Raw genomic sequence first — 18,489 nt, forward strand, 5'->3', positions numbered from 1 at the left:
TATTTGTTCGTTTGCTTTTAATTATGCACAGGAGAAACATCTTGCCAGGTTTAAACATCACTTGTACCTTCCACAAGACTCAGAATCCACAGTGTCCCATTTTCCGACTAGGAGACATCTTCCGAGAAACAGGAGATAATTTTTCAGATGTGGCTATTCAGGTTGGTGGCACTGGGATGTGGGGTGGGGGTATCTGGAGATGGAGAATGTCAAATACCAAGAGGCTGGGCCGCTGGGTCTTCATAATGCGGCTCACATTTACTGAGCATTTAGTAAATCCACGCACGGTGCCAAGGGCTTTACCTACGCTACCTCATCAAATCCCGAAACAATCTTAGGAGTGAGACCTACTTGGTGTATTCCTTTCCTGTGGCTGCTGTAACAAGTTACCAAAGTTTAGTGGCACATTTTCTTTTGCTTTTCTTTTTTTTTTTTTTGACAGAGTCTTGCTCTGTCACCCAGGCTGGAGTGCAGTGGCACAATCTTGGCTCACTGCAACCTCCACCTCCCAGGTTCAAGCGATTCTCCTGCCTCAGCCTCCTGAGTAGCTGGGATTACAGGAATGTGCCACCAAACCCAGCTAATTTTTTTGTATTTTTAGTAGAGATGGGGTTTCACCACGTTGGCCAGGCTGGTCTCGAACGTTGGACCTCATGATCCGCCTGCCTCAGCCTCCCAAAGGGCTAGGATTATAGGCATGAGTCACCGTGCCCGGCCTGGACTTGATCTTTAATGGGGGTGTGGGGGGCATTAAAGCTGTTTGAGTGCAGGAATGATCTGTTGAAAGTAGTATTTTAGGACAATGAATGTAACGGTGGTGTGTCCCTGATGGGAGTGGGGAGAGTGAGGAGACGCGTTTGTGGCTGCCACAGTGACACTTATGCGAGTTAGATGAGGTAGTACATATGGTTCTTTAATCAGACTTTTTCCTCTAAAAACCTTGAGCGATCATGGCTGTGCAGGGAAATGTCTGGCGGTTGCATAAGTCACTCCCAGCAGCCATAGAGACTGTCTCTTGACTCCTTCAGGGCGGAATAATGGGCATTGAGATCTACTGGGACTGCAACCTAGACCGCTGGTTCCATCACTGCCGTCCCAAATACAGCTTCCGTCGCCTTGATGACAAGACCACCAACGTGTCCTTGTACCCTGGCTACAACTTCAGGTAACTCCAGGGTCCTGGGTCAGACTCGCCCAGTAGCTGAATCACAACCCCAGCAGCTGGTGAGACTAATTTTGGTTCCCAAGGCAACAAGATGAAAAAAAAAAAAAGACTTTCTCTAAGAACTAGACCAGGTTCGGTGGCTCACGGCTGTTGGCCCAGCACTTTGGGAGGCCAAGGCGGGCTGATCAATTGAGGTCAGGAATTCGAGGCCAACCTGAGCAACATGGCGAAACCCTGTCTCTACCAAAAATACAAAATTTGCCGGGCTTGGTGGCACGCACTTGTAATCCCAGCTACTTGGGAAACTGAGGCAGGAGAATTGTTTGATCCTGAGAGGTGGAGGTTGCAATGAGCCAAGATTGCACCTTTGCACTCCAGTCTGGGCAACAGAAGAAGACTCTTGTCTCAAAATTAATTAATTAATTAATAAAAACTAGGTGGTGACTGAATTTTCAGCATTTTTAAAAAATTCTCAGAGATGCACACTTTTTTTTTTTTTTTTGAAACAGAGTCTTGTTGTGTCACCACCCAGGCTGGAGTGGAGTGGCGCAGTCTCAGCTCACTACAGCCTCCACCTTCCGGGTTCAAGCAATTTTCCTGCCTCAGCCTCCCAAGTAGCTGGGATAACAGAAGGATGCACCCTTTTTATAAAACAAAACTAATGGGAAACAGAAAAGCATAGAGGGAGATAAAAATGACTCATAATTCCCCTACCCTGAAATAATCAATGATAACCGTCAGAGAAATTTTCCTCATCTATACCAATTATTTCATGAGGCTCCTGTGAGATCATAGCATATGTATACTTTGGTTTTCCCTGGGGTTTTTCATGCCCCAATCACTCAAAATGCTTTGTAACCATCACACTAATGACTGTAACATTCCATCGTGTGGGTGTACAAATAACACCTGCTACAATTCAGGAAGCGTTTTCTTTTCCTTTTTTTTTTTTTTAAGATGGAGTCACACTCTGTCACCCAGGCTAGAGTGCCGTGGCACAATCTCAGCTCACTGCAACCTCTGCCTCCTAGGTTCAAGCAATCCTTCGGCCTCCCAAGTAGCTGGGACCACAGGCATGTGCCACCACACCCAGCTAAATTTTGTATATTCAGTAGAGACAGGGTTTTACTATGTTGGTCAGTCTGGTCTCGAACTCTTGACCTCAAGTGATCTGTCTGCCTCGGCTTCCCAAAGTGTTGGGATTACAGGCGTGAGCCATGGCACCTGGCCCAGGGAGGGTTTTCTATAACAGGCAATCAGCATCATCATCCCTAAATCTCCCAACAACCCTGGAAGAAAGATTTTTATGGTTCCTGGAAGATGATTTGCCCAAGACCCACAGCTGATAGTAGGTGCCGCGTAACTCTAGCCAACATCACCCTGACCCCACACTCACCCTCCATCCCTTCGTTCCCATCTCATGATTTTCTCACCCATGCCTCCATGATTGAATATTTGAGTTGTTTCCAGTTTTTCTATTACAAGTAACTGCAGTGTGCATCTTTGCACATAAACTTTTGTTTGAATTTCAGGTTACTTCCTTAGGATAAACTTCTAGACTTATTGAATCGAAGGTTGTGAACATTCTATCATATGCTTTCAGATTTTTTAAAGTATGTGTGGTTGGCCAGGTGCAGTGGCTCATGTCTGTAATCCCAGCACTTTGGCCGAGGCAGGCAGATCACCTGAGGTCAGGAGTTTGAGACCAGTCTGACCAATATGGAGAAACCCTGTCTCTACTAAAAATACAAAATTAGCCTGGCATGATGGTGTGCACCTGTAATCCCAGCTACTCAGGAGGCTGAGGCAGGAGAATCGCTTGAACCCAGGAGGCAGAGGTTGCGGTAAGCCAAGATGGTGCCATTGCACTCCCAACTTGGGTAACAATAGCGAAACTCTGTCTCAAAAATAAATAAATAATAAAAAATATCTCTGGTTATCATGGTTTTTTTTCTGAGACAGACTCTCACTCTGTCACCCAGGTTGGAGTGGAATGGGTATGATTATAGCTCACTGCAACCTCTGCCTCCAAGGCTCAAGCGATCTTCCCAACTCAGCCTCCTGAATAGCTAGGACTACAGGTGCACGCCACCATGCCCAGCTAATTTTCAAAAAATTTTTGTAGAAAGGGGGTCTCACTGTATCACCCAGGCTGGTCTCAAACTCCTGGGCTCATGCAATCCGCCTGCCTCAGCCTCCTAAACTGTTGGGATTACAGGTGTGAACCACTGTGCCTGGCCTGTAATTTTCATTTCTAGGATTTTTATTTGGTTCTTTTTCAAAGTCATCTATTATTGTTCCAGTGAGTCCCATTCTTACCTTAAGGATCCTACTCCTTCTGTTCATTCTACTGTATCATTCTTTTTTATTATTTATTTATTTTTATTTTTTTGAGATGGAGTCCCACCCTGTTGCCCAGGCTAGAGTGCAATGGCACAATCTCGGCTCACTGCAATCTCCACCTCATGGGTTCAAACGATTCTCCTGCCTCAGCCTTCCAAGGAACTGGGATTACAAGTGTCCGCTACCACACCCAGCTAATTTTTGTATTCTTAGTGGAGACTCCTGACCTCATGATCTGCCTGCCTCAGCCTCCCAGAGTGCTGGGATTACAGGAGTGAGCCACTGCATCTGGCCCTGTATCATTCTTTTGTTGACAAGGAGAAGGCCAACTGGAACTCTCCTACTGGTGGGGGTGTAAAATGGTACAACCACATCAGAGAATTGTTAAGAAGTTTCTTATCAAGTTAAGCATACACCTACCCTGTAATCTAGAAATCTCACAGTCCCATTCTTAGGTATTTGCCCAAGAGAAATGAAAATATATGTCCACACAAAGATTCATACAAAATGTTCACAGCAGCCTTATTCATAATAGCCAAAAACCAGAAACAACCCAAATGTCCAACAATAGGTGAATGGATAAATTGTGATATATTTATATAATAAAACACTACTCAGCATAAATTTTAAAAGAAACTAACTACTGATACGTGCAAGAACATAGATGAATCGGTCCCACAGACAGTAATTATGCTGAGGGAAAGAAGCCAGACCGAAATGGTACAATACTGTATGACACCATTTATATAAAGTTCAAGAAAAGGCAAAGCTCATTTAGATAGAAGACAGAACAGTGGTTGCCGAGCTGAGGAGGGCATGGGGTAAGGATTGACTACAAAGGAGTACAAGAGAGTTTTCTAAGACAATGGAATGTTCTAGATTTTGATAGGGATATCAATTTTTTTTTTTTTTTTTAAGACAGGGTCTCATTCTGTCACCCTGGTTGGAATGCAGTGGTGCCATCTTGGCTCACTGCAACCTCCACCTCCTGGGCTTAAGCAATCCTCACATCTCAGCCTCCTGAGTAGCTGGGACTACAGGTGCAAGCCATCATGCTCGGCTAATTTAAAAACAATTTTTTTTTGGTAGAAACTGGGTCTCAGTATATTACCAAGCATAATCTCTTGTCTTGACCTTTCAACATGCTGGGATTATAAGCATGAACCACTGTGCCCAGTTGGGATATAGATTATACCAGGTATTTATTTTTCAAAACTCATTGACTGGAACCCTTAGAATTTATGTATTTTATCATATGTAAATTATTTCTTAGTAGAACAAATCCAACCAAACTATCACACATAATGATAAATACCGTGAAGAAAGTCAAGCAAGACAGTCCGATGGGGGAGACGTGACCAGGGAAAGCCTCTCCAAGCATGGGGGCAGACCCCTGAAGGCATCATTCACTTTCCTGTTTTCCCAGTTAAGAATAAGAAAAACTGCACAGACAGGAACCCCTATCAAAATCTAGAATGTTCTGGCTGGGTGCAGTGGTTCATGCCTGCCGTCCCAGCATTTTGAGAGGCTGGGAAGTGGGAGGACTGTTTGAGCCTGGGAGCTTGAGACCAGATGGAAGCATAGTGAGATCCTGTCTCTAAAAAATAAAAATAAAAAATAGCAGAGCTGGATATGGTGGCGTATGCCTGTAGTCCCAGCTACTCGGAAGGCTGAGGTGGGACGATCACCTGAGCTCCGGAGTTCAAGGTTGCACTGAGCTGTGATCATGCCACTACACTGCAGCCTGGGCAACAGAGTGAGACACTGTCTCAAATATATACATATAGAGAGAACATTCCATCATCCCAGAAAACTCTCTTGTACTCCTCTCTAGTCAATTCCTACCCCTAGCCCCCCAGCTCAGCAAACCCTGTCCTGTCTTCTTTCATCTTAAATGAGTTTTGCCTGTTCTTAAACTTCATATACAGTAAACAGCATTATACATAGGAATCAATTTGGAAAAACTTATCTGAATCCCTTTGGTATTTATGGTCTAGACTAGTGGTTCTCAAAGTGCAGTCCCCAGCATCGGCATCACATAGGACCCTGTTAGAAATGTACATGACCGGCCGGGCGCCGTGGCTCACGTCTATAATCCCAGCACTTTGGGAGGCTAAGGCAGGCGGATCACTTGAGATCAGGAGTTTGAGACCAGCCTGGCCAACATGCTGAAACCCCATCTCTACTAAAAAAAACAAAAATTAGCCAGGTGTGTTGGTGCCTGCCTGTAATCCCAGCTACCTGGGAGGCTGAGGCAGGAGAATCACTTGAACTTGAGAGGTGGAGGCTGCAGTGAGCTAAAATCACACCACTGCACTCCAGCCTGAGTGACAGGGTGATACTCTGTATCAAAAAAAAAGGGGGTGGGGGGCTGGGTGTGGTGGCTCACACCTGTAATCCCAGCACTGGGAGGCCAAGGCGGTCGGATCACAAGGTCAGGAGTTCAAGACCAGTCTGGCCAACATAGTGAAACACCATCTGTACTAAAAATACAAAATTAGCCGGGCGTGGTGGTGCATGCCTATAATCCCAGTTACTCAGGAGGCTGAGGCAGGAGAATCACTTGAAGGCAGAGGCTGCAGCAAGCTATATTCAAGCCACTGCACTCCAGCCTGGAAGACAGAGCCAAAAAAATGAAAACAAACCAACAACAACAACAGAAAGACGAATCACTCAATATAGCAGCCGGAGAAAAAGTTCTCTTGGAATAACCACATGCAAAGAAACTGAATTCTCTCCAGTCAGAAACAGGAACTATAGTGCCTGAGAATATCTAATCGATTTCAGTGTCAGGTCTTGAAAGAGTTTTTGTTTTTTTGTTTTTGTTTTTGTTTTCTAAGATAGAGTTTTGCTCTTGTTGCCCAGGTTGGAGTGCAATGACACGATCTTGGTTCACTGCAACCTTCGCCTCCCAGGTTTAAGCGATTCTCCTGCTTTGGCCTCCTGAGTAGCTCGGATTATAGTCATGCACCACCACGCCTGGCTAATTTTTGTATTTTTATTTATTTATTTATTTATTTTATAAAGACGGGGTTTCACCATGTTGGTCAGGCTAGTCTTGAACTCCCGACCTCAAGTGATCTGCCCGCCTTGGCCTCCAAAGTGCTTGGATTACAGGCGTGAGCCACCACACCTGGCCAATTTTTGTATTTTTAGTAGAGATGGGCTTTCACTATGTTAGTCAGGCTGGTCTCCAACTCCTGACCTCGTGATCCACCCACCCAGGCCTCCCAAAGTGCTGGGATTACAGGCATGAGCCACCACATCTGGCCGAGAGGTTTTTTAAAAAGCATTTCAGATGTTCCTTACTATTTTTTGGCAGAACATCTGCCATCTGTTTTCTTCTCTCCCCACATCTGTATTAATAACTCAGAAAAAATATATATGTATATATAACCTTATATAAAAACAACGATCAAAAAGTGGTGAGAAGAAGGGGCAGATTTAAAAGTTTTATGAAGCATTCGTTTTAAGCCTCTGCAATTATTCCTGAAAAACAAAACACACTACTTTTCCTGACTGCAGTACTGGTGAGGATTGCATATTAGGAATGACTGTGATGATTTGTGCCTGGGGCTTAATTTATAAAGTTAGTACTGAGTGATGGCATACAGAGGTCAATGCCACTGAAAGAAGATTTTTATTTTTTTTTGAGATTCTTGCTCTGTTGCCCAGGCTGGAGTACAGTGGTGGCATGATCTTGGCTCACTGCAGCCTCCACCTCCTGGGTTCAAGTGATTTCCCTACCTCAGCCTCCCAAGTAGCTGGGATTACTGGTACCTGCCACCACACCCAGCTAATTTTTGTATTTTTAGTAGAGATGAGGTTTCACCATGTTGGCCAGGCTGCTCTCGAACTCCTGACCCCAGGTGATCTGCCCGCCTTGGCCTCCCAAAGTGCTAGGATTACAGGTGTGAGCCACCACGCCTGGTCAAAAAGAATTTATTACATACTTTTCCCAAGAGATGGGGCCACACCATGCCATCCCAGGCCACACCAGGCATTGCCACACTAGACAGGGCCACAGGATGAAGTACCAGATTTAGTCAGGAGGCAGAATAAAGGGGAAAGAATAGTCTAGAAGCTTTGTTGTGTTTTCCAGTGGAAGGGCAAGGGAGGACTGGGGAAACAGGGTTAACGACTTTGAATAATGCCAGTGGGTTCTGGGTTACAGGGGTGGTCTCTAAATGTCTGGCCCTCACCCTACCTGCCCCTAAGGAGAAATACTAGACAGTTAGAAAAGGAGGTGGCTATGGGATTGGTCGGAGATATTGTAATACGATTTTCACACCCTCACAAAAGCTGGATTGCAGGGGAGATGTAAACAATTTCAGCCTTGGGGGGCCAAGATGAAAGGACGGCTTGAAGCCAGAAGTTCAAGGCTGCAACAAGCTATGATCGCACCACTGCACTCCAGCCTAGTTGAAAGAATGAGACCCTGACACCAAAAACATGTTTGAATTTTTTTTTTTTTTTTCTGAGACAGTCTTGCTCTGCAGCCCAGGCTGGAATGGTGTGGTGTGATCTCGGCTTACTGCAACCTCTGTCTCCTGGGTTCAAGCGATTCTTATGCCTCAGCCTCCCGAGTAGCTGGGATTACAGGCATGTGCCACCATGCATGGCTAATTTTTGTATTTTTAGTAGAGACGGGGTTTCATCATGTTGGCCAGTCTAGTCTCGAACTCCTGACCCCAAGTGATCCACCTGCCTTGGCCTCCCAAAGTGCTAAGATTACAGGCGTGAACCACCACACCCAGCAGAAAAATTTAAAAATAAAAATTAGCCACCTGTGGTGGTGCATGCCTGTAGTCCCAACCCAGCTACTTGGGAAGCTGAGCTGGGAGTATCACTTGGGCCCAGAAAGTGGAGGCTGCCGTGACTTATGATCATGCCAGTGCTCTTCAATCTGGTGACAGAACAAGACCCCACCTCAAAAAAACAAAACAAAACAAAAAACACAACTTCAGCCTTTAGTTTGGCCCTGTGATTATTAATTGCCAAATAGACATATACACAAAGAAGCTAAGAAAATAGTGTGCTGAGGCGCGCCTGTTCCAGCCCAGTAATTAGTATCTAAGATTCACCACCAGCCACTCCCACTTTGTTCTAGATGCCAAACTTCTTTTTCCCCCTTAAGAAACAGTCAGATTGCTTGAAGTTATTTTTTTAAATGCCTCTGCTTGATGTTAATCCTATGTTGGTTTAAAACGCGCATTTTAATCTTAAGCGACAAGCTGATTTTCCGTCACTCTGAGATGATGCAAGGACAGGCAGTGGTGCAGGGAGGGGATGCTCTTCAGTTCAGGGTGGGAGAGAGCCACCAGGGTTTTCAGTCGTGTTCCTTCCCCCGCCACTTGTGGCAGAGCCAGGGACAGACCATGAGGACTAGATGGGCCACTGTTTGGGCTTTTCCTTGCATCAAATACCAACATTTTTGGCCAGATGCGGTGGCTTATGCCCGTAATCCCAGACACTTGGGAGGCCGAGGCAGGCGAATCACTTGAGCTTAAGAGTTTGAGACCAGCCTGGGCAACATGGCAAAACCCCGTCTCTACAAAAACTTCAAAAAATTCCATCCTAGCCAACATGGTGAAACCCCATCTCTACTAAAAATACAAAAATTAGCCGGGCATGATGCCACGTTCCTCTAATCCTAGCTACTCAGGAGGCTGAGGTAGGAAAATAGCTTGAACCCAGGAGGTGGAGGTTGCAGTGAGCTGAGATTGTGCCACTGCACTCACTTCAGCCTGGTGACAGAGCAAGACTCCATCTCAAAAAAATGCAAAAGAATTAGCCAAGAATGGTGGTGCCTGCCTGTAGTCCCAGCTACCTGGGAGGCTGAGGTGGGAGAATCATCTGAGCCCAGGAATTCAAGGCTGCAGTGAGCAGTGATCCCGCTACTGCACTCCAGCCTAGGACAGAGTGAGACACCATCTCAAAAAAAAGAAAAAAAAAGACCCAGCACTTTCAAAGAGATCTTTATACAAATAGATCTCTCTCTTCCTTCAGATATGCCAAATACTACAAGGAAAACAATGTTGAGAAACGGACCCTGATAAAAGTCTTCGGGATCCGTTTTGACATCCTGGTTTTTGGCACCGTAAGTCTCCTTTCCCAGCTCCAGGCACCTGCATCCTGTGACTGTCCTAATGGGTGCTGTGGGGCCTCCGTGGAGGGAAGGTTTTTGGTCACAGCCATTCGCTAGCACTGGGCATTTCACACGTGGGATAAAAGAGGAGGGAGATGTCCTTGGGTGCTGTCCTTGAATGAGTCATCTCACCAGTACAGGAGTGGCCTGGAAGGCAATTCTCAGATATGGCTTTAAAAATACTCTGATACGTAAAAAGAGAGAGAAATAAATCTCTTTGTAAAATAGTTTGTAAGTAGCAGAATCCAACTCAAATTGGCTTAAGGGGAAAAAAAATTTTTTTTTTTTTAGTTGGCTTTTTCTGGTTCACATAACTGAAAAAATCCAGGGGTTATTTTATTTATTTTATTATTTTTATTTATTTATTTATTTTGAGATGGAGTCTTACTCTTTGCCAGGCTGGAGTGCAGTGGCTTGATCTCAGCTCACTGCAACGTCCACCTCCTGGGTTCAAGCAATTATCTTGCCTCAGCCTCCTGAGTAGCAGGGACTACAGGTGCCCGCCACCCCACCCAGCTTATTTTTGTATTTTTAGTAGAGACACAGTTTCACCATGTTGGCCAGAATGGTCTCGATCTCTTGACCTCATGATCCACCTGCCTCAGCCTCCCAAGTAGCTGGGATTACAGGTGCCTGCCACCCACACTAGCTTATTTTTGCATTTTTAGTAGAGATGGGGTTTCAGCACCTTGGCCAGGTTGGTCTTGAACTCCTGACCTTATGATCCACCCACCTCAGCCTCCCAAAGTGCTGGGATTACAGGCGTGAGCCACTGTGCCCACCCCTCCACCCCAGGGATTATTTTTAAGCTTCAAGCATGGCTGGATCCAGGGATTCAAACAACGTTCTCATCAAGAACTTACTGCCCTCTGTGTCTTATATACATATGTCCTCCTCAGTCTTGGCAACATCCCCAGACTGGCCATCTCTCTACAAAGGTATCAGGCAGCACCTTCAATCTGACTGGTTTAGGAACCTCAGTGAAAAGAAAAAAACTGTTTGCCAGAAGGTTCAGCAAAGGTCTCAGTCAAATGTCATTGGCTCTGATTGGCCCACTATGAATGGCATGCCCACTGCTGAACTAATCACTGTGACCACAGTCATGCCATACTCCCAGTGGTTGGTCTCGAACCAGCCCGAACCCAGCCCCTTCAAAACACACACACACACACACACACACACACACACACACACACACAAACACAGACTACATGGACTGAAAAGAAAATTGGGTGTTGTCTTCTGAAGACGCAAGGAAGGGATGCCAGATATGCAAAAATCAACAGATCCCATGACCCCCTGTCCAAGAGTATGTTGTTTATGTAAGGTGGTGATAAGCAGGATGAGAAGCAATGAGATAGAGCTGAGAGAACGCAAAGACCACTGGGAATAAAAACCCCAAGGCCACCTGAGAGACGAATCTGTGCAGACATTCCTTCCCTCTGCTTCTGAAATAATCTCAAACCTCTTGGAGGAGAAGCTTGTCTGAAACCCTCGCCCTGTATGGAAAAACAACAGACCTTCAGTGGTTCTCCCCTTAATGTGTGGGCCCCAGTGCTTGTTCATGTAAAACCTTTGTGGGTCCAGGTACGCCCTGGGCAGATGAAGCAGGATGCCTGAGAGTCACAGTTTCCATCTGCATAAGTCTCTGACTTGGCGAGCACTTGAACACATCCATCCACGTCCCAGCACGAGGCTCCACTCCCTGATAGAACCAGCAACTGCATGTTAAAGCAAAAGAGCGTTGCTCTGAATTTCACCTGAGTAAACTCTCCCACTCTGTTTTTAGGGAGGAAAATTTGACATTATCCAGCTGGTTGTGTACATCGGCTCAACCCTCTCCTACTTCGGTTTGGTAAGAGATTCTCTTTTCCGCGCTTTAAGAAAATGCTTTGGAGAAGGAAGTGACTAACATGGCGCCTGTCTGGGTTTTCCCCAGGCCACTGTGTTCATTGACTTTCTCATCAACACTTACTCCAGTAACTGCTGTCGCTCCCATATCTATCCCCGGTGCAAGTGCTGTCGGCCCTGCATGGTTAATGAATACTACTACAGGAAGAAGTGCGAGTCCATCGTGGAGCCAAAGCCGGTGAGGCCGCTGTGTTCATAGGACACCAGGACACGGAGAGATTCCATGAGATCACTGAGAAATGAACAAAGTTAGGCCCAAATCACAGGCTTAATCCTGCAGTGGGTACATCTCCGGGCTCTCCCCCATCAACTGTATCTTCGATAAATTATTTGGTCTTGGAGGAGAATAGAAACAAACATGGAGGGGCAAGATAGAGGGAAGGCAAATTTTTATGTCCAGGACTTGTCAGTTTTGTCATATATTTATTCGTTTATTTATTTTTATTTACTTTCAGACAGAGTCTTGCTCTGTCACCCAGGCTGGAGTGTAGTGTCTCGATCTTGGCTCACTGCAGCCTCTGCCTCCGAGGTTTAAGTGATTCTCCTGCCTCAACCTCCCAAGTAACTGGGACCACAGGCGCACACCACCACACCCATCTAATTTTTGCATTTTTAGTAGAGACGGGGCTTCACTATGTTGGCCAGGCTGGTCTCGAACTCCTGACTTCAAATGATCCACCCACTCAGCCTCCCACAGTGCTGGGGTGACAAGTGTGAGCCACTGTGCCTGGCTTGTTTTGTCATTTATTAAATTGGTATAGCCAAAACAAAAAAAAAGAAAAGAAGAAGAATGACTTTGGAGAACCATTTGGCAGTGACCAATAATGTTTAAACAGGACATACTTTACAGCCTGGCATTTCCAGTTCTCCAAACCTGCCCTAGAGAAACATTCACATGAGTACCCAAGCAGTACACATATACAAAATGTTCAGTTGTTTATTACATTATTAATAATGTATGATTATTAACAGTGAAGAAATAGCATCTAACCAAATATCCAATAGGTAAATGGTGAAAGAAACTATTGTAAATCCATAGAAAGGAATACCAGGCACCAGTTTAAAAAAATGAGGTAGATAATAATAATGGCAGACATAGGCCAGGCGCAGTGGCTCACGCCTGTAATCCCAGCACTTTGGGAGGCTGAGGCGGGTGGATCACCTGAGGTCAGGAGTTCGAGACCAGCCTGACCAATACAGTGAAACCTCGTCTTTAAAAAAAAAAAATAAAAAATAAAATAATAATAATAATAATAATGGCAGACATTTACACAGCACTTCTAAATGCTTTATATATTAACTCACTGAATCTTCACAACCACTTGATGTAAACAGATGCTAGTATTATCTCTTTCTATTGATGAGGAAACTGAGCCACAGGAAGGTTAAATAATTGGCCCAAGGCCAGGCACGGTGGCTCACACCTGTAATCCCAGCACTTTGGGAGGCTGAGGCAGGCAGATCGCTTGAGGGCAAGAGTTTTGAGACCAGCCTGGCCAACATGGTGAACCCCGTCTCTACTAAAAATACAAAAATTAGCCAGGTGTGGTGGTATACACCTGTAATCCCAGCGATTTGGGAGACTGAGGGAGGAGAATTGCTTGAACCTGGTAGGTTGAGGTTGCAGTGAGCTGAGATCATGCCATTAGACTCCAGCCTGGGTGACAGAGGGAAACTCTATCTAAAAAAAAAAAAAAAAAAAAACATACATACATACATATACATACATACATATACATATACATATACATATACATATACGTATACATATGTGAATATATATGACTTGAGGACAGCAGATCTCCAAGATCTTTTGTTAAAAGGAAAAAAAGCAAACCATCAAACAATATATATGATATACAGGTTTAAAAAACACCACTAGACACAGAAGTTAATCTATATATTTTCTACATGTATATGCTATATACACACAAGTGTACACACACATACCTATACATATGTGTGGGTGTATATATGTACATGAGATTGTAGCAGCAGTTGCTTCTGGAAAGGAGCTTAGGGTGGGGGAGTAGTCACAGGGATTTTAGCATCATCTGTATTGTTTTGGTTTGATTAATCTGGACCTTATTAAGCAGGTCCTCTGCATTCAACTCCATGATTTCCCCCAAAGAGAAATCTCTGGTGCCTAAAGACAAAGACAATTTCTTTGTCTTTCCCTCTTCTAAGAACATGATTGTCCTGTTCCGGCAGCTGAATGCACCATTCACTGTCCATTGTACATGCATTTGCAATTTGAAATAAAAGTTCATCTCTGCAGCTAAAACTAATCACCACTTCATGGCCCAAGATGAGATGAAATTTAACAAACATATCAATAATTAAAGTTGCAGTCGTACAACTTTCTGGAGATACTGAATCTAGAGTCACTGAAATTGAGAGAATATACCAAAGGAATTTTACGCAGCAATTGGGGGATCCAATGTAAAAACATTAAGTAGTAAGCTGTGGCTGTGTTGAATCTACAAGCTGTGTGGGGTAGCAGGGCTTGATGGCTCACACCTGTAATCCCAGCACTTTGGGAGGCCAAGGCAGGAGGGTAGCAGGCACCTGTAATCCCAGCTACTCAGGAGGCTGAGGCAGGGGAATCACTGGAACCTGGGAAGCAGAGGCTGCAGTGAGCTGAGATCACACCACTGCACTCTAGTCTGGAGACAGGGCAAGACTCCATTCCCCAACCCACCCCCCCCAAAAAAAAGATGCATGGGGTTCCATTTCTGATTTACCTTTAGACTCAGAAATCATTAATTCTTGGTTAATGAGAGTTTTGGACTGGCTTGTTTAATAGTCTATCATTTGGCAAAGGGAATAACAATTGCCTTTAGATAGGCAATTCTTGATAATTCTGTACAAAAGCAGGTAAACTTTTAAATCATCTTTTTCTAGACATTAAAGTATGTGTCCTTTGTGGATGAATCCCACATTAGGATGGTGAACCAGCAGCTCCTAGGGAGAAGATTGCAAGATGTCAAGGGCCAAGAAGTCCCAGTAAGTTAAATCATTTTTGCTCTCTTTTTTTTTTTAAAGAAAATTTACTATTAAATATAAACACATCTAGAAACTTGTACAAATCAAAACTAATGGATTTTAACAAAGTAAACATACTCATGGAACCAGCACTCAGATTAAACAATTGAAAATTACTTATGCCCCCTTCCGATCACTACCCTCTCTCTTTTTTTAATTTTTAAAATTTGGCCAGGCACGGTGGCTCACATCTGTAATCCCCGAACTTTGGAAGGCCAAGGCAGCCAGATCACTTGAGGTCAGGAGTTCAAGACCAATCTGGCCAACATGGTGAAACCCTGTCTCTACTAAAAATACAAAAATCAGCTGGGTGTGATGGCATACATGTAATCCCAGCTACTCGGGAGGCCGAGGCAGGAGAATTGCTTGAACCTGAGAGATAGAGGTTGCCGTGAGCCAAGATTGTGCCACTGCATTCCAGCCTGCGCAACAGAGCAAGACTCTGTCTCAGAAAAAAAAAAAAAAAGTATTTTTTAATTACAGACAAGGTCTCACTATGTTGCCCAGGCTGGTCTCAAGCAATCCTCCCACCTCAGCTGTACCAAGCCCAGCCAACCGCCCTCTCTTAAAAGTAATCATTATCCTATATCTAAGGATTAATTTTATTTCTGCGGGAATTTTCTTGACATTGAATCATGTAGTGTGTAAGCAGCATATACTCAGTTGAGTGTCTGGCTTCCTTTACTCAACATTATTTTTGTGAGAGTTGTTCATGACATTGTGCACAATTCATTCTCATTGTGTAATTCCATGTTATCAACATCCAACTTATTCAGCCATCCTACTGTTGATGGGCATTTGGGTAGTGTCCAGTTGGGGGCTAATGCTAATAATGCTGCTATGGTCAACATATGGCACTCTAGTAGGCGGGCAATTACCTAAGAGTGGAACTGCCGAGTCATAAGGCAGACATGTTCAGTTTTAGGAGATACTAACAAACAGTGCTGCAAAATGGTTGCTCTCATTAGCACTCTCCCCAGCGGTTCCGGCTGCTGTGCATCTTCAATTTCCTAAGGCTGAATTACCACAAACTAAATGGCTCAAAACAGTAGAAGTGTATTCTGTCACAGTTCTGGAGCCTAGAAGTCTGAAATTAAGGTGTTGGTAGGGCCCCTCTCTATCTGAAGGCTCTAGGGAGGAATCCTTCCTTGCCTCTTCCTGACATCTAGTGTTTATGACACTGACTAGGACCTCCAGTACAATACTGAACAGAAGTGATAATAGCAGCCATCTCTGCCTCATTCCCTATCTTAGGGAGAAAGGTTTTGTGTATTTTTTTATTGTTTTTTTGGGCTGGAGTTTTGCTCTTGTTGGTGCATCTTGGCTCACCGCAACCTCTCCACCTCTGGGGTTCAAGCAATTCTCCTGCCTTAGCCTCCCAAGTAGCTGGGATTATAGGCATGCACCACCATGCCCTGCTAATTTTGTACTTTTAGTAAAGATGGGATTTTTTCCACGTTTGTCAGGCTGGTCTCAAATCCTGACCTCGGGTGATCTGCCCACCTCGGCCTCCCAAAGTGCTGGGATTACAGGTGTGAGCCACTGCACCTAGCCTGCAGTGAGTTTTTAAGAATGCACTATCAGATAAGAAAATTCCCTTCTGTTTCTAGTTTGCTAAGCACCATTAATGGATACTGATTTCTTAAATAATGGCTTTTTTTTTTCTTCTGGCTGGGTGCAGAGGCTCATGCCTGTAATCCCAACACTTTGAGATGCCAAGGCGGGTGGATCACCTAAGGTCAGGAGTTCAAGAACAGCCTGGCCAACATGGTGAAACCCTGTCTCTATTAAAAATACAAAAATTAGCCAGGCGTGGTGGTGCACGCCTGTAATCCCAGCTACTCAGGATGCTGAGGTGGGAGAATTGTTTGAACCTGGGAGGCGGAGGCTGCAGTGAGCTGAGATCATACCACTGCACTCTAGCCTAGGCAACAGAACAAGACTCCATCTTAAAAACAAAAAGTTTTTTTGGCTCCTTTTGAAATAGCAATGAGTTTTCTTTCTTTCTTTCTTTCTTTTTTTTCTGTTATGTGTTGAATTGTACTGATTGGTTTTCAAATATTAAGCCAACCTTGCATTCCTGAAGTAAACTCAATTTGAATGTGTTGTACTATTCTTTGTATTTATTACTGAATTCCATTCATTAATATTTAAGATTTTTATATCTCTTCTTGAGAAACACTGGGCAAAGTTTTTCCATTCTTGTAATGTTTTTGTTGGATTTGGGTATGAAGTGAACTACAGTCATGCATCACTTAATGATGGGGATATGTTCTGAAAAGTGATCCAGGCTGAGGTGGGTGGATGACTTGAGGTCAGGAGTTTGAGACCAGCCTGGCCAACATGGTGAAACCCTGTCTCTACTAAAAATACAAAAATTAGCCAGGTGTGGTGGCACATACCTGTAATCTCAGCTACTTGGGAGGCTGAGGCAGGAGGATCATCTGAACCTGGGAGGCAGAAGTTGCAGTGAGCCGAGTTGAGCTAGACCCCACCTCAAAAGAAAAGAAACCAATTCACAAATACACACATTAGCCTAGGGTCCAGATCATCAATATCACCATATTTTGCCTCTGTGTCTTGTCCCACTGGAAGGTCTTCAGGGACAATAACACACATGGTGCCATCATCTCCTATGATAGCAATGCCTTCTTCTGGGTATCGCCTGAAGAACATACCTGAGGCTGTTTTAAAGTTAACTGTTTTTAAATAAATAGAAGCAATACATTCTAAAGTAATAAAATAGTATAGTAAATACATAAACCAGTAACAAAGCTGTTTATTATCAAACATTATGTACTGTACATAATTATATTTTATACGACTGGTAGTGAGGTAGGTCTGTTTACGTCAGCATCACCACGAACATGATACCGCATTGCACTATGATGTGATGACATACATGATGTCACTGGGGATAGGAATGTTTCAGCTCCAGTGTAATCTTATGGGACCACTCTCATATATGTGGTCCATCACTGACCAAAATGTCACTATGTGGCACACAACTGTGTTTAGTGTGTATGTGTGTGTGTATGTGCACTCACGTGCATATGGTAAAATATATGTAATGAAATTTACAATTTTAACCATTTTACAGTGTACAAGTCAGTGACATTTAGCTCGTTCAAAACACTGTGCAGCCATCACCACTCTCTAGTTCCAGAGCTCTTTCATCTCCCCAAAAGGAAACCTGTGTCCGCTAAGCAGCCTCTTCCCATCCTGACATCCCCCAGCCCCTGGCGACCACGAATCTACTCTCAGTCTCTCTGGATTTGCCTATTCTGAACACTTTCTATGAATGGACTCACACACTGTATGGCCTTTTGTGCCTGGCTTCTTTCATGCCGCACTGTATTTTCTAGATTCATCAGTGTTGTAGCAGGTGTCAGCACTTCATTCATTTTTATGGCTAAATAATATTCCATCGCGTGGACATAATGTTTTGTTTATCCATTCATCAGTTGATGGACACTTGGGTTGTCTCTGCCCTTTGGCTGTGGTGAAAAAAGCTGCTATGAGCATTCATGTACAAGAACCATTTAGTTTTAGTGTTCTTGACTCAGGCCTTCCTCATCCAGTAAATGAAAGGGTATGTCACAAAGAATAGACGTGGCAACCACAGCAACTTCCCTTAGATAATAACAAATGGATTTGGCCGGGCGCACTGGCTCACGCCTGTAATCCCAACACTTTGGGAGGCTGAGGCGGGCAGATCACCTGAGGATGGGAGTTCAAGACCAGCCTGACCAACACGGTGAAACCCCCATCTCTACTAAAAATACAAAATTAGCCAGGTGTGGTGGCACATGCCTGTAATCCCAGCTACTCAGGAGGCTGAAGCAGGAGAATCACTTGAATGCAGGAGGTGGAGGTT

At 44.3% G+C, this 18,489-nt stretch overlaps 1 protein-coding gene across 3 annotated transcripts in view; it reads left to right on the top strand.

Annotated features, from left to right (window-relative positions):
- Window positions 1–18,489, top strand: part of P2RX7 (purinergic receptor P2X 7) — a 41,497-nt gene that overhangs the window by 20,094 nt on the left and 2,914 nt on the right. For all 3 annotated transcript variants that reach the window (XM_037744190.1, XM_017544250.2, XM_037744189.1), the window contains 6 exons: window positions 32–161; window positions 1,029–1,165; window positions 9,518–9,608; window positions 11,446–11,511; window positions 11,596–11,745; window positions 14,472–14,573. In XM_037744190.1, coding sequence (XP_037600118.1) covers window positions 32–161; window positions 1,029–1,165; window positions 9,518–9,608; window positions 11,446–11,511; window positions 11,596–11,745; window positions 14,472–14,573 — 676 coding nt within the window. The remainder of the gene's footprint in view (window positions 1–31; window positions 162–1,028; window positions 1,166–9,517; window positions 9,609–11,445; window positions 11,512–11,595; window positions 11,746–14,471; window positions 14,574–18,489) is intronic.

This window comes from Cebus imitator, unplaced genomic scaffold, assembly GCF_001604975.1.
Source record: "Cebus imitator isolate Cc_AM_T3 unplaced genomic scaffold, Cebus_imitator-1.0 Scaffold169, whole genome shotgun sequence".
NCBI classification, from domain to species: Eukaryota; Metazoa; Chordata; class Mammalia; order Primates; family Cebidae; genus Cebus; species Cebus imitator.